The 14,998-nt window shown below is 37.6% G+C and overlaps 1 protein-coding gene across 16 annotated transcripts in view; it reads left to right on the top strand.

Moving 5' to 3' along the window:
• The window catches only part of RBFOX1 (RNA binding fox-1 homolog 1), a 1,012,766-nt gene that overhangs the window by 747,409 nt on the left and 250,359 nt on the right, over nt 1-14,998 (top strand). For 2 of the 16 annotated variants that reach the window (XM_008926273.2, XM_018067480.1), the window contains exon 1: nt 1,300-1,477. The exons of 12 other annotated variants lie outside the window; for them this stretch is intronic. In XM_008926273.2, coding sequence (XP_008924521.1) covers nt 1,334-1,477 — 144 coding nt within the window. In that variant the 5' untranslated portion in view covers nt 1,300-1,333. Of the gene's footprint in view, nt 1-1,299; nt 1,478-7,250; nt 7,281-14,998 lie in introns of those variants that run through there. 2 more of the 16 variants (XM_008926271.2, XM_018067488.1) reach the window with 2 other exon arrangements.

Here is a 14,998-nt window from a genome sequence, read left to right as displayed (position 1 = left end):
AATATTTGATTCATTTGTCAAATTCTAATTAAAAATAGTAGTATCTTCTGTTATACTTGAGTTGTATCTAAGGGAAAAAAAGACCTGTAATATAGGACCTCAAGGACAAGCTGTAATATAAATTATTTGATTTGCAGGTCACATCCTACTTTATTACATAAAGACTAACTAGATCTACTAATGAATAATTATTACTCCATAAAATAAAGGGAGGGGGGAAGAAAAAGCTGGCAAGAGTGGAATACTAATTTGAGGTATCGTTCTCAAAGTAAAAAGTAAACATTCTGAAAATTGCAAATGTAATTTTTCCATGTAACCTGATAGGGCAGTCCTTGATAATAGATTGACTAGCTGTCAAATAAATTTGTAATTTTAGATGAGATGGGCTTTAGACCAATTTTAAGATACAGTTTTTATCCAAGCCTGCTCCCCTCCCCCCAAGTGAAGTAGACACAGTGTGCCACAGAATTTTGTTTCATTCCCAGTGTTTCTGCTGCAGTGGTTACACAGCTCTTGCACAGCTTCACTGTAATGCTTTTGTAGGCTCCTCTGGGCAACTAGATAGTGAATGAAATGTAGGTATAAAATTAACTTGTATTTTAAAAATACTCGTTTGCTATAGCACTGTATGTTTGCTGGAATCCTCTTGGCTAGCCAAGATTCTTTCCCTTTCCTACTTTGTGCTCCATACTTTTGTTCTTAGAAGGGGAAAGCCCTTTTTCTGTCAGGTGTGAGTCCTGGGAGGGGAAAAAAAAGAAGTGTGTGAGTGTGTCTGTGTGCGTGCAGAATCATAACAGGCGTTCAGTCCCAGCTGGGCAATGACACTAATTGCCCAGATCTCATGGATGCCTGTGATGCAGCGCTCTCACTTTCTCTCCTTCCCTATCCTCTCCAGGGATTTTTAAAATGCAGTATTTGAATTTTGGTGAGTGGTAAAGACCCTGCCCTAGGACCCATTTGACAAATGAGAAGCTGTGCAGCATCAGCACCAGCCGACTGAGCCTCACTGAGTCTCTCTCTCTCTCTCTCTCTCTCCCTCTCTCCTAGTCAGCAGCTACTGTTGTGAGACAAGCTTCAGCTCTCTCTGTCATTGAGGAAGTTCCATTTGCTCATCAATAGGCTGCAGACTGTGTCTTCTTTTTTTCCTCTCGCTGAAAAAATCCGTAGTTTAAATCTACCAAGTTGCCTTAGCTGACAAACGAATGTAGGGGGTTTAGCGCTGGGGAGGAAGAGGCAGTCGAGAAACCCTGTTTCTTATTTAAATAATCAGAAGAAGAAGAGGAGAAAAAAAAAAAAGAAAAGGGTAGTGACAAGATAGGGCAAACGTGCTTGCATGCAAGCCCCCTCACTTGTTCTACGTAGACTTCAGAGCAACACCATGCAGCATCCCCTTACGGGTGCAACCTGCGTGGCACTGCCGAATGTGGGCATGTGTCCCCAGCTCTCCTGTGCCTTGACTTTTATGTACTTACAGCAGGTAAGTTTGCTTAACTTTTGCCTTTCCTGTAGTGCCTGCTTTGTCAGCGTCGTTTGGGGGATTTGCAGCCGGGGAGGTATTTTCCGTGTGAATAGACTGTATAAATGTCTCCCACTGTGTGGAGCGAGTGTTGTGCCTGCACTTAAGAATGTGAGAGTGAGTAGAAAATTGTTTTAATAGGACATCGAGCCTTTGCATATATATATATATATATATATATATATATATATATTTATTTTTTTGAGGGGGGTGTTGGTGTGTTGGGGTTTTTCTTCTATTATTTTTGGTTTTTTTGCAACGTCTCTGTTGATGCTGTTTATAGATATTTAACACGGTACTTTGACTGTGTTTCTCGTGGATACTGTAGCAGAGTTTCAGCCATAAAGGACTGCTCTTTATTCACTTGCAGGCATAAATTATACTTCTAATGTAAATGTGCCCAATGGCAATTTTGTTTAAGCCTTCTTTGAAGCCAGGAATTTTAAGTCTGTGTTGAAACATGCTGCTGATTAAAATCAAGCTGATTTTTAGTTCAGAGAAAAAAAAAAAAGAAAAAAAGAAAAAATTATTTATAAAGCTGTATCTGTGCAGAATTAGTACTTCTGTCACTGAAGTATATTGGACTGGGTTTAAAAGAATGTTTGGGTATCAGCAAAACAATACCAATTTCTGGTCCCTTTTTAATTAATTATTTTTTTAAAATTTAATTTCATTTTTGCTTGTAGGGTCTTTTTTTAAGTATTCTCCTCCTTAAATTATTTAATATTTGGTGTCCCCCTCTTTTCTATAACATGAAATAACTGGATAATAACACATTATTTTGAAACTAGTATTTTGAAATCATCTTTGTATTCTACTCCTCTGTTTTATAACTGAGTCCACCATTACAGAGTCATCTAGTAAGTGTGTAGAGCCAAGACAGAAATATGTTATCATGCAAAAATGACTAATCCTGTTTATTCTGTTACTTCTGTTGAAACTTGAGGGGGAAAAAATTCTTGTGCCTGGTGTAACAAATAGGGACATTTCTTCCAAGTTCCACTACAATAGTTTATGTTCATATTGACTTCCTTGAGACAGTCTCTAACTTTATTTCTATATTTACAAATGCCTGAAAGATGTTTTACGGTATTTCTTTCTGTTCCTGAAGATCAGATAAAATAGATTTAAGGCTTGTTTTGATTTCAGAACATTTGTTTTCTATCACTGCTGAAAGAAGAAAACTCCAGTATTTTCAGGTTATAAACCCTTCTGTAGCTATTTTTTTCTCGTATAGTGTAGTATAAACCCTTTCTGACTTCCAGCATGGGAGTGCATAATAAAAGATTCTTGCATACGCCCTAGATTATACATGTATGTGGGAGGCATTCATATGTCTGCAGTTAAAGTTTGCATTGGATAAATATGATGTATTTGAATAGAAATTTAAATAATTTGCATGTCATAACTAAAATGCACGTTCTTGGTGGTCCTGTCTTCTGGCTATGTTTTGGAAATGACATTTATGGATCAGCTGTAATGAGCCAGCGTGACTTGAGCACTTAGTGGTTATGTATAAAATGTACTCCTGCGTTTGGTTGGATTTGTTCTTTCGAGTTTGTCAAACAGCAATTTGTACATTCAAGACGGGGCTTTTGAAAGGAGAAATGGGAATGAAGGTGAGAGGTCAACGTGGCCACGCAAGGAGCAGATAAAGGCTAACCCAGGGCTGGGGTTGGGTGCTATAATCCCCCTCCTCGGTGAGCTATTGCAGTATCATTATGCAAACCCACCTATGGCATGGCACTGCTTTGAGGTGTGAGAAACTGGGCAACCCTGATGAATACTTGAAACCAGTGAATTCAATTGCATCCCTTCCATTCGGGAGAAAGATGAGAAGTGATTGCTAATGCACTTTACAAAGCGCTGGGTCTCGCAGATAATTTTTAACTCTTTAAGTGGATTAACTGCCACACTCAAAGTATTTTTTTTTTAAAGTGTTTGCTCTCTCATCTCCTTAATCCTGTTGTCAGTTTAGAATCATTCTGCCTCTACTAATCACGATTATAGAATAGGTTGAAAAGTCTTCTGAATTTGTGATGAAAATTTTGGCAGGTTCAGAATTCTGTGCTTGTTGCTTCTTTTGGTTGCTGGCTTGGCATTTTAGTTATTCTGAATTCCTAGAGAGCCAGACAATCATCTTCCTAATTCAGATATAATCTATTATTTTTTGTATTTGGTTAAGTATTTCTTTAGAAACAATGTTACTTTATCTCAGAATGATTCAGGCAGATAGGACTGAGTTGACATTACCTGCAGAGCTTTAATGTAATGTGGTTCTGCTTTTAAACAGTAGAGGATAAGAAGTGCTTCATGTTTTTGAAAAACATTAATAAACTTTTACCAGGACAGTCTACTTGGGTTATTTTTCTCTTTTTTCCATATCTGATAATTTATAGCAAACCCAGAGGAATACCTGTTTTGTATGTTGAGTGCAAATATCACCATTTCACTGAAACTGTAAATGTTTTTTCCCACTCTATCAAGTTGTCTATCGATCTTGAATACAGGTAACCTAAAAGCTTTATGTGGCAACTCAATAACTAGTGAATCCCCCCTGCCTGTGGAACCTGTTACCAGCAGTATATAGACATTATGTGAAGCGATCAAGTATTTTTTTTCTCTAAAAATTGCACTTCAGATATGTCTGCTCACTTGCACCTCAATTAAAATGAACTCAGACATCTGTATTACAACGGAACTCTCTCTCAGTTGTTAAACTTTACCACCTATTTAGAATTTATGAAAAGAATTATTCTTATTTTTGTGTGTACCTGCTAAATACACCAGCATTCTGTCATGTGTAGGTTTTATAATTGGATATATGTCTTTCCTGAAAGACTGTGAAAGGCATTACGTTCTTCTCAAGGTGGGCAAGCCAGTCTCTCTGTCAGTAAATATTTATTTATCCTCATAACCGTGAGGAGGGTGGTTTTCTGTGGAGCTCTATTAGTCTTTGGGGAAAATCTGTGTTTTAGTAGTCATTTAAAATTGACCATTATTTACCTACAAAACTCACATTGTTTGGTCACTTTGTTTGATATGAATGGATGAATTGTTTTCCACAGGGTACCACAGGAGTGCTCAACTACTTTTTCCAGGGTTAGAAACTTTAATATTTGCTCTGCTATCTTCCAGTTTATACATGTATATAACATTTTAAGAGTTCAGTGTGGAACTGAATTTTTTTTTTAAACAATTTGTGCATACAGTAGGCTTTACCTAAAAAGATTTTGAGTTTAACTGTTGAAAATAAAGTTGAAAATGAATAACAAACAGAGGCCTAGGTCATGTTGTAGATTAACTGAAGAATGTTTCTGAGTTAGTTAAGCTTTTTGAAATGGTCTGAAATTATTTGAACATTCTCTTTTCAAGATGCTTCCAACTATAGAAATCCAGAATGAGCTTTCAAACAACATTGAAACCAAAATGACTGTATTGGTGGCAGCAAAGAACAGAAGGAGAATGTCTGGGTTTGAGTTGGAAGTTTTTACTGCGTCATTATAAGGACAGGGCGAACTGGGAGAAGTGGAGAAGCTTTTGGGTCTGAATTTTCCCCAGTGTCAGTATTTAAAGAGATAGGAAAAGGGAATTTGGATTTGTAGTGCACCCTGTCGCTTGGTAATATTTTATGGTGTTAGAAACAGCTGAATGCATCTATTTTCTCTTCTTTTCCCTAATATGACACATGAATTCAAAAAACAATTTCTGATTGCAAGCTTCCATCAAATGCTGGCATGAAGTAATTTTTGCAGCAAAATGTTGACCACTTTAAATTGGGATTTAGCTGATATCAATGGAGCTTAGTTCTGTTAATTGGTGTTATCTTATGATATATGTTTTCCTTGGCATAGGGTTATTTAGTTGGTATTTTCTGAGTAAAGTAACATTGTTTTGAAACATCCCATAATATCCCATGGCACAGTGTACAGTGCTGCTGTCATTATTTTCAAATTGGTAATTTTTTTTTCTGTTTAATGATGATAGATGTGCTTTGTTTTAAATAGTGAAGTGGTTTGTACAAAGGGTAATTCCTCTTAAATGGAGCAATTGCTCATAGTGGACATTCACAGATCGAAAACAATTGAACTGAAACTTCAATATCAACCTTTTCTGTCTTTAACAAAGTAGTTCATGGTACAGCTCTCATATCAATGATGAAAGGAATCCACCATGAAAACAAAGCAAAAACCAACAAACCCTCCATCTCTACCCCAGCTATTCCATTACTGCTTACATGGTAAATTAGTGTAATTTTATTTGGGCCTTAAGCATTACGACTATGGAGAAAAGCTGAATTCCCCGCTCAGTTACTTATGTCATGCTCCTGGATCTGATGATTTATAGGAGTCTGAAAGACTTTTTATCACATTCTTTCTCCATGGCTTAATTCAACGTTGATTTATTTGGTAGCATTTTCAATTGATGCAGTCAATAGTGTCAATAATGGAATAAGGATTAGAACAGATTATCTTCGTGCTAAAATTGTGTAAAGAATTGAAATGGATGAACAATTCAAACAATTCCTGGATACAGTTTAACTTTTTTATAGAGCACAAGCACATCAATTGCTGAATGCCACCATTGCAGTTACAGTTCTAAGTATTTGGTTTGTGCCTTTAATACCTCAGCGAGTCTTCAAAGGTTCAGGTGTGTTAGCTGCATTCAATAACTGATGTTTATGATGACACTGTTTAATCATGAGAGCACTACCTTTCTTTACCTTGTCCATTTATAGTACTCATTCACTCTGGGGCTCTCCTGTAAAATCAGTTAATCTGACTTTTAGCTCGTGAAAATTTTAAGCATCTGTTGGAGTCTTTGCACAGTTTTTGTTCCTCTGTCTGTTATTTCATGGCAATTTTCGTGTGAGAACATACAAACCTCTGCTTATGACTGCATGAGTGAAAAGAAGTCCACGGTACTAATGCTCACTCACCATCTGTTTCTCTTACAGCTGGGCCTTGAATAATTGTCCAGTAGCTGATGGACTGAGGGTAGGCAATCTTTTCAGGGGTTTCTGATTCATTTAACCAGCTCTGCTGCCCCAAGAGAAACGTAGTGCTTGTTTATTCATATGTGTAGGGTAAAAACCTGTACTCTGTCAGAGAAATTACAGTGCCCTGTTAAAGCAAAAAAGGAACTACCACGCTACAAACAGTATCCTGTGGATGCGTTTGTACCTAAGGGGGCAGTGTGGCACTCTCAGGGAATTTTAGTGTATGAATGAAACAGTCCTCAAAAGGTGGGAGTGCAGCTGTTGCATCCAGAAGTGCTGTTAATGCGGACTTAAGGAACGATGTCTTGATGTGCTGCTTGTCTTGATTAGGGTAAATAAGTTCCTTGGGTATTCGCCAATAAACTTCATCGCTGGTGTTTGAGACTTCACCTGTGATTCAAGACCACTTTGCATGTTTATGTATCTTTTGTCTCACAAGAGCGGCTTTGTTGTTTTCCAGAGGCTAATGAGAAGTGGCTTGGAGATCAAGTGCTGTAGCAGTTCTCATTCTGAATAAGAGCTAGTTTGGGGCATTTAACCACGGCGTTGTCAAACAAGGTCAGCCTCTTTCGAGAGGGAGGTGCTTTAGTTAAGTACTCCCTTCTTTAAATAGTGGAGGGGGGGGGGGAACAACCGAAAAAAGAACCAACCCCAAACACAAAAAACCCTCAACGAAGCAGAAGAATCAGTTAAGAAGGTTACTTGCTGCTTTGGAATATAAGAACAAGAGCAGTTGCAAAGAAAGCTTCCATGTGGCAGAAGCAGGTGAATATTTTTGGCTTAGAATCATCGTTTTTATAACCGGGCTCTTTGAACGTTTGCAAACACTTCAGGTGAAAAGTGATGGCTGGATTTGCTGTTGGGAACTCTTTGTAAGTTGTCCCTATTCACTGATATTTGCTAAATATGTATACGGGTGGTTATTTTCTGAAAAAATTATGTGCTGTGGTATTTCATGCCAAGGAAAGTGTGTGGTGGTTGTTATGTAAGCAGGGGTTTTTCTCAGGGCAGCCAGTAGATATTTCAGTTTGTGTAGATTTTTTTTTTTGACCATAGTCACGCAAATCTGGAGTATGAAGCTGTTTGTTTTTCAATGCATTTATTTCTGAGCTGCTAAATAAATGCTATAATCATGTTAATATTAATTCTGCTTAAAATATTTTTGAGGCATTTAATAGGTAGCTTAAATGGAAGTGATAAAAATTGTGACACTGGAATTTATCGCCTTGCTTTATAGAGTTAGAATAACGTTAGTGGAAAGGAGAAGTCAACACCCTCTAAGAATCCTTCAAGCTTTCCTGCCTTTTAAAGGTGTGTGTGCGATTGATTTATCAGTTTTAAAGTGTGATGTGTAGTGCAAGAGCTCTCCTGAGAACCTGCTGTCATTTCTTTGCTAGCATTGCTCATTTCCCTCTGAGTCGCCTGGTGCAGCGCCATTGACTTCTTTTACATTTTGCTTCCCCTCCTACTCTGTCAGTGCAGCTGCCCAGTGAATTTAATTAGAGAAAATAGCATATCTAATGTCTATAGTATCCTGAGCAGTTGTAGTTGGGCCTTTGGTCTTTTGCACTGTAGCAGGCTCCAGCTGTGGAGAGATCTCGCAGTGTTTTGATCCTGCTCTTTCTCGTTGTGTTGAACACAGGCAGAATCAAAATTAGACACTGTAGTAAGAACTGAGTGAATTATTTTTTCTGTTCACAGTGAGTCACCGGTTTTTACTTTTTCCTCCAGATATGGAAAGAAAGAGTGTGGTACTTCAGAACTGAAATACTTAAGATGTTCAGATGCTCATGAATAAGAATGCAAGGGCTTTCATCTTAGACCATCTTTAAAGATACCTTTTAACCCTTTATATCAAAATGCACCAGAAATTGTTGCTCTTTCTAACTCTAACACCCTGAATATGCTTTTTTCTTTGTAACAGTGCACAAATTTCATACTATCATATATATATATATATATGTGATTTGTGTATATATTTTTAATATGCCTTCCCTCAATTCCTTACTGACTTGCACTAACATTTATTGTCATTAGGTAGATTTGAAGACTGCTTCTTTGGTTCTGCTTCTCATAGCTTCTCCTTTTATAGCTACCTTCATTACCTCTGCTGTGGACAGTAGGTCTTCTATACATTAAATAGTTAATTACAGATGTTGGTGGTAGGCCTGAAACTTATTTGACAAACAAAAGAAAGATAAGTTTTAAAATATAAGCTTATGGTTTCATAATGGCATCATCTTTCATAAGGCAGTGTGAAATTAAAGTAATTCTTTGAAATGTTTCAGTAAGCATTATAAAGGGAGGCAAAAAACTGTTAAAAGTTCTCCCTGACAGCAAGATCTTGACGAAACAGAGCCAGTGTCAAAATTTGGGGGCGAAAAGAAGTCAGGCAGTCCATATATTCAACGAGTGTCTCCTCCTTTCATAAGCTTTTTCCCTTGTCATGTATTAGTCCTCTCTCTGGGATGTTACATGGCTGCATGGCTCAATTAATGCTCTGTGGCAGGAGGAGGAAAAAAATGTCTCTGTCTTGTCAGAAGCAAAGTTATTTACTTTCAAAAGCTGACAGAATAGCACTGCAGGGGCTTCATTTATTTCCGTTCAGAATGTCATTATTGTGTAATGCAGAGGGACTTGTGCATGCATTGCAGGCTTAGTCTTGTAATCTTGAGTCTGCTGGATGGCTGCAGGAGTGTAAAATGGCCCACTGGAATGTTTCCCTCTTCTGACTTCAGCTTGTTCACTTTTGCAAAAATGGTTTCCAAGTGTCTTAAATATTTACTGCTTAGATGGTGATACATTGGTTTGTTGGTGGTGCTGATCCTTGATATATTTGGAATCCTTCTCTGGCCCAGCTGAAAGACTGATTGTACCCTTAGTTACCTTTATAATGTGTGTCATTGTCCCTGATGGGTAGCATATGGCTGGAGACTGCTTTTTCAACATCACTCTGTCTGTCATACTCTTTAGTTTTCCCAAGTCTAGCCCCAAAAGGAATATTTTAGAGCAGAATGTTTTTTAAAGATTACTTGCTATTTCATTTCAAAGTTTGGAGAAACATTCAACTTCGTTGTTGTTGTATTGCACGTACTTCAGAGGCAAGATAAATAGCTTTGAACAAGTTCAGTGTGTGTTGCTGCAAAAGCACAGGAGCATTCAGAAACTGCTATTCCGAGAGTTTTTACTTTATTTTTTTTCCTTTCCCACTGCTACCATCTCTTCCAGCTCCACTCACAAAACCAGTGCATGTGAAATTGCCTGTTGCTCTGTGGAAAACTTTTTGGTATACCTAAAATAAAAACCACTGAAACAGCCAAGTTCAGGAGTTCCTCGTGCGCAGACATTGCCCTTCTTGCTGCCTGCTCATAAAAATAAATAAATAAATGCTCCAATGGAAAATTACTTCATTTGGAGAGGAGTCACCTTCTTAGTGGTAGTTGATTTATTATTTTTTTTAAGGGGAACCCCCCTTTCAGTAGACTTTTTTTTTTTTCAATTTCTTTTTCAGTTGAGACTGGTAAACGAAAAATTATTAAAATGCTGAATTTATTTGTAGATTTTATTTGAACACGACCCGTCTTTAAATGAAGGGAAAAGGATTCTGCTTCTAAATGGGCTTGCTTGCTTCTTTCCTGCTTTTTTTCTTCCTTTTATTTGCAGACATAAAATCCAATAAATTTCTATTGCAGTTGCTGGGCTTGGGGGAGAAAAAGGAGAGGAAAAGTACAAAGCTATTGGGAAGCGTCAAGCCCGGCGAATGATGAAGTACATTTCATAGCAGCCAATTCCAAGCCCAAAATCCCTGTTGTGCAGGAAGGCTTTCCAGCTCACACAGGAAATTCAGCCATTGCACGGCGTAGTATTAATGATTTATACACCCCACACCACTGCTTTTGTTCACTGGCACAGCCAGGTTGTGTTAATAAAGGAATTTCAGGGAAAAGGGTCCCGGCATGCTGAGTTGTTTTGCTCAATGCAGTGGATGCTGCCTTCATAAATCAAAGGAATTTAGTGCTTTACAACCTTTCAGAGCTGCTGAGGGTGGTTGGTTTTTTCTTTTTTTAATCTGATTCACCTAGGAATATTTTCATTTCTTTTCTATAAAGAATGAATGAACTGCTGGATGAGATCTATCTCAGCTGTTTTAGGGTTGATTGGTTTGCTTCACAGTGGCATTATACTTCCATTTGTTTTCCATTTGGATTTATGCTTTATGGTGTTGTCTATAGAAAGGGACTAGCATGGTTTTATTAGCATAAAGAGATGCAGATCACATTATATTCCCTCTTGTTTCTTACAAATAAATAAATGAAATATAAAGGCAAAATATGTTTGCAGTAAACAAAGCAATTTTGTATTCTTTATCTAAAATAAAAAATAATAACTTATTGGAGCATGATAATTTTAAAATCAAGGTAATTTTTATTAACAAGAATATGCTTCCATATTCTTTTGCAAGACATGTGAGTGATAATTTTTGAAGTTGCTTTTTTGTCTGGAAACTTTGTTTCTGAACAGCAACTGCAGGATTGGTTACTTAACTTTGTATTAATTCATATAAATTTTCTTTTCAAATAGTGGGTCAATATTGATGTTACAAAAGAAAATATGTATCTGCATTTGATTATAGAAGTGAAGATATAAGGAAGGATGGTTTTAAAAAAAGCTCTCAAATTTTGATATGAGTTAGAGTAATAAATAGTGTTATGGGACATTGTCCTAGAAAAAACACACTTGGTTTGATAGTTATGGAATGTAATCTTTACTTTCCATTACTGCTTTACAAGAGGGTTGGGAGGGGGAGCAGGAAATAATTGCAGGGAATGTTTTGCAATTAAAGGGAATCCGGTTTTCCAGGGGAATCTTAAGACTTTGCATTGCACAGGAGGCACAGTGTTTTTGGTCTCTTTGGATCCTTCAGAATCATAGATTCAAGCAGCTTTTGCTCCCAGAAAATGGGACTGTCCTGTCCTGGCTTTGTCACAACAGAAAATGTGGTTCCCTCTGAGCCTTATGGAAGTCAACAATGTGGGGATCAGTAATGCAGAAGTTACAGCTCCTTAATCCCGAGAGGAATTCTTTGTTTGTAGTTTGTTTTGTGGTCTGGAGGCAGATAAATACCTTCCGTTCCTTTTCCTCACTGGTTTAAATATCACAGATTAATATAAGGCAGGTGCCCAGTAAATGAGGTTTCTGTTTATAGAGTACCATTGCTGTGTTTGTTTGTCCTCTATTATTTGGGTGCGTGAGTGTTTCATTGTATTTAATTATGTCTGTGAGGCACAAGACAACAGTCAACATCTGCTCTATTGTTTCCCTGGTTTACAGATAGCTTTGATGGGTTATTAAACAATCTATTTTTCAAACACAAACAGGGAAATAAGCTGCACCCACATTATGTAATTTTGTAGAGGTACATTATGTAATTAGTTGTCTAGTGTTTGCACACTAATCTTTTATTTTGGTTGAATTTATGCTATTCCACTAAAAAAATATGTGATGGTTTTTGGCAGTTTTAATTTAATAGTGAGTTTCTATTTTCTATGTGGATTGAATTGATTTTTGTCACTACTAAATTGGTATTACCATGCATTTCATGTTGAAATAATACACCTGAGTTGTGAATGCTGATATAAAAATTAGAAATGTGTATTAATTTTCATTTGTAACTGAAAAGAGCTACTGGTAAACTATTACTACAGGAGCATCGCTAGTTAACTTGGATTATTTTTGAGTAAAAGTTAATCTCTTACCAGAGCATCAGCTGGGGAAGGCAAGGCTCAAGATTTTACTCTCCCAGATCTTACTCAGGGCAGAACAGTCCTTAGTACTCCCTGGACAAGCAAAGTTGTACTGTATGAGCAGGGAGATGACTCAGTAGAACTTGACTCTTGTACAAATGGATTTCTTGAGGGAAAAGTGCTTGTTTATTATCTGGTTTTAATTTTGCTTTGTTTTGATGTACCTGTCAACTGTTTTAACTTCCTTTATGTAGCACTAATCTCCACTATACTCTATCTGGATGCATTAAGGTAAATCACTGAAAGATTTCAACTACACAGCATGTGATTGTTTTTTTTTGCCTCAAAATAAAATGTAGAAGAAAATGTTCCAGACACAAATGATGAACGGGTCCTAAAATTAGGCTTTCTGTGGCTTTTATCATTGCAGAAAGTCACCTATTAAAAATGTTTGAGAACATAATATTTTCACAGCTCCCAAGCTGCTGCTGCCTCCTGCTCTAGAGCTGCAGCTGGGTCTGTTTTTTACCACTGGACTTTTGAGGCCTTTGAAATGTTGGTAATGTAATGAGGTTGCCTTATGCACTAAGGTTTTTCCTTTGGAATAAAGTTGTTCAAAATCCTTTTAAGGTGAACTCTGCTCTGGTGAGACCCCACCTGCAGAGCTGCCTCCAGCTCTGGGGGCCCAGCAAAGGCAGGAGAACATGGAGCTGTTGGAGAGGAGGCACCAGGATGATCAGAGGGATGAAGGGATGAGAGAATGGGGATTGCTCAGCCTGGAGAAGGGAAGGCTCTGAGGTGACCTAATTGTGGCCTTGCAGTACCTGAAGGGGTCAACAGGAAAGATGGGGAGAGAATATTTACGAGGGCATGGAGTGACAGGACGAGGTGGAATGGTTTTAAACTGACAGAGAACAGGTTTAGATTAGATTTTAAAAAGAAGTATTTTACTGTGAGGGTTTTGAGACCCTGGCACAGGCTGCCCAGAGAAACTGTGGCTTGCCCAACCCTGGAAGTGTCCAAGTGGCCTTGGATGGAGCTCTGAGCAACCTGTTTTGGTGGAAGGTGTCCCTGCCCACAGCAGGGGGTTGGAACAAGATGATCTTTAAGGTCCTTTCCAAGTCAAATCATTCTCTGATTCTGTGAACTAAACTACCCCTTGTACATAAAGAACTTTATTCAAAGGAAAAAACTATATAATAAGCATAGTTACTTGGAAAAGTATGCATTGTTAACAGGTAGGACTGGTGTTTCAAGAGCTTGTTGAAATGTAATTTTGCAAAATGGTAGTAATTTTTTAGCACAGAATGAGATTTCTTCACTTTTTTTTTGTACAAGGGCTTGCTAGAAATACTTTGTAATCTCCCTCTCCCCTACCCATGTGCATCAGCAGCAAAAGATGTGAGCACAGAACAGGGATTTCGGATCTGTTCCTTCCAGTGTCAGTAAATGCTCCTCAATTGATTTGAAGAATCACACTTGAAGTTTTAACTTTCCACAAACGTGACAAATGGAAACTAAAACAGGAATTTCTAACTACAGTTTCCTAAGAAACAAAGGATTGACAGGGTAATGGTGTTCAGAGAGAACTTAGTTTTCAAGGTGTTTCCAGAAACCCACTGTGGAAGGGACAAAGAACAATGATTTTATTATTTTTTTTCCTGTAATGTCTATTACTAAGTTGTTTGGTAGGTTGTGTCTCTCAGGAACTGGTTATAAACAAACATGTGAGTTTGTGTATGACCAAATGAACCAAGCAGGCATCTTCAAATGCGTGCCTGGGAATGGAGCATTCCCAGGATTTTTTCTGGCATCAGATTCAGGGATGGATTTTAGTGGAGGAGAAAGTCAGGATTAGAATTTCTACTGGGGTAGATCAGTTTATTGACTAAAGTTGTTGTCCTTGGCTTTGTTGTGCAATTAATGTTTTGTGCAGTGTATGTGCATTTTCTATCATCGTTTTCTTCTATACTGTGCTTAAGAATAGTTTTAAGTGTTTACTTGCATTAAAATTGTACAGGTAGTGTGTGCCTGTTTCCTGAAGAAAATGAACTTTGAAACTGCTTTTTGAAAACTCTAAGGGAAAGCAAGTTTCAGATTTATGAAGGACGCCGAGTTAGAGGAGTCAGCATCTGACCTGTGATAGTGATGGGCACTGGTTATTCTCACAGCTTCACAAAGAGTCAGGGCTATGGAGAACAAAATATTGCAGTGTTTTCTTCATATGACCTTAAAGGGCTAATTAGGGCTGAAGAGTTGAGGATAAGATATCAGGAAATTTAGCTCTTTTACCATGAATGGGCAAACAGATCAGGAGATAACAACAAAAGTTGTTAGCCTGTAGTACTAGATCACAAAAGCATTCAAGAAAGGAGGCTGTGAAGGAGACTTATCAATAGGAAAAAAAAAATTGAGATAATTATAAAACCTTTGAAAATAATTTCTACAAGAATTCACTAGTCCCAGTTGCCTCATTAGTTATCCTGAAGTCTGACAGTTCTGTGGAAGCAGCTGTGTAGTGCTTTTCTGTCAATACCAGAGAGATGTTCCAATAATAACATTTATAATCCAGATGTGCAAAACTTATGTCTGTCTTATGAACTTTCAGTGCAGTTCATGTTTGTTGAGTAACTCGAAACTGGTAGGGGATATTACATTTCTTGTTTTTATTTATTACTGGTGTTCAGTAACATGTGTTTTAGTGTTTTACTTCTTTACTGAGCAATATCAGATGTTTCA

This window comes from Manacus vitellinus, unplaced genomic scaffold, assembly GCF_001715985.3.
Source record: "Manacus vitellinus isolate BGI_N305 unplaced genomic scaffold, ASM171598v3 scaffold_12_pilon, whole genome shotgun sequence".
Classification (NCBI taxonomy): domain Eukaryota; kingdom Metazoa; phylum Chordata; class Aves; order Passeriformes; family Pipridae; genus Manacus; species Manacus vitellinus.
Note: the sequence above shows the minus strand (reverse complement) of the source record. Positions and strands in the feature narration are given on the sequence as shown.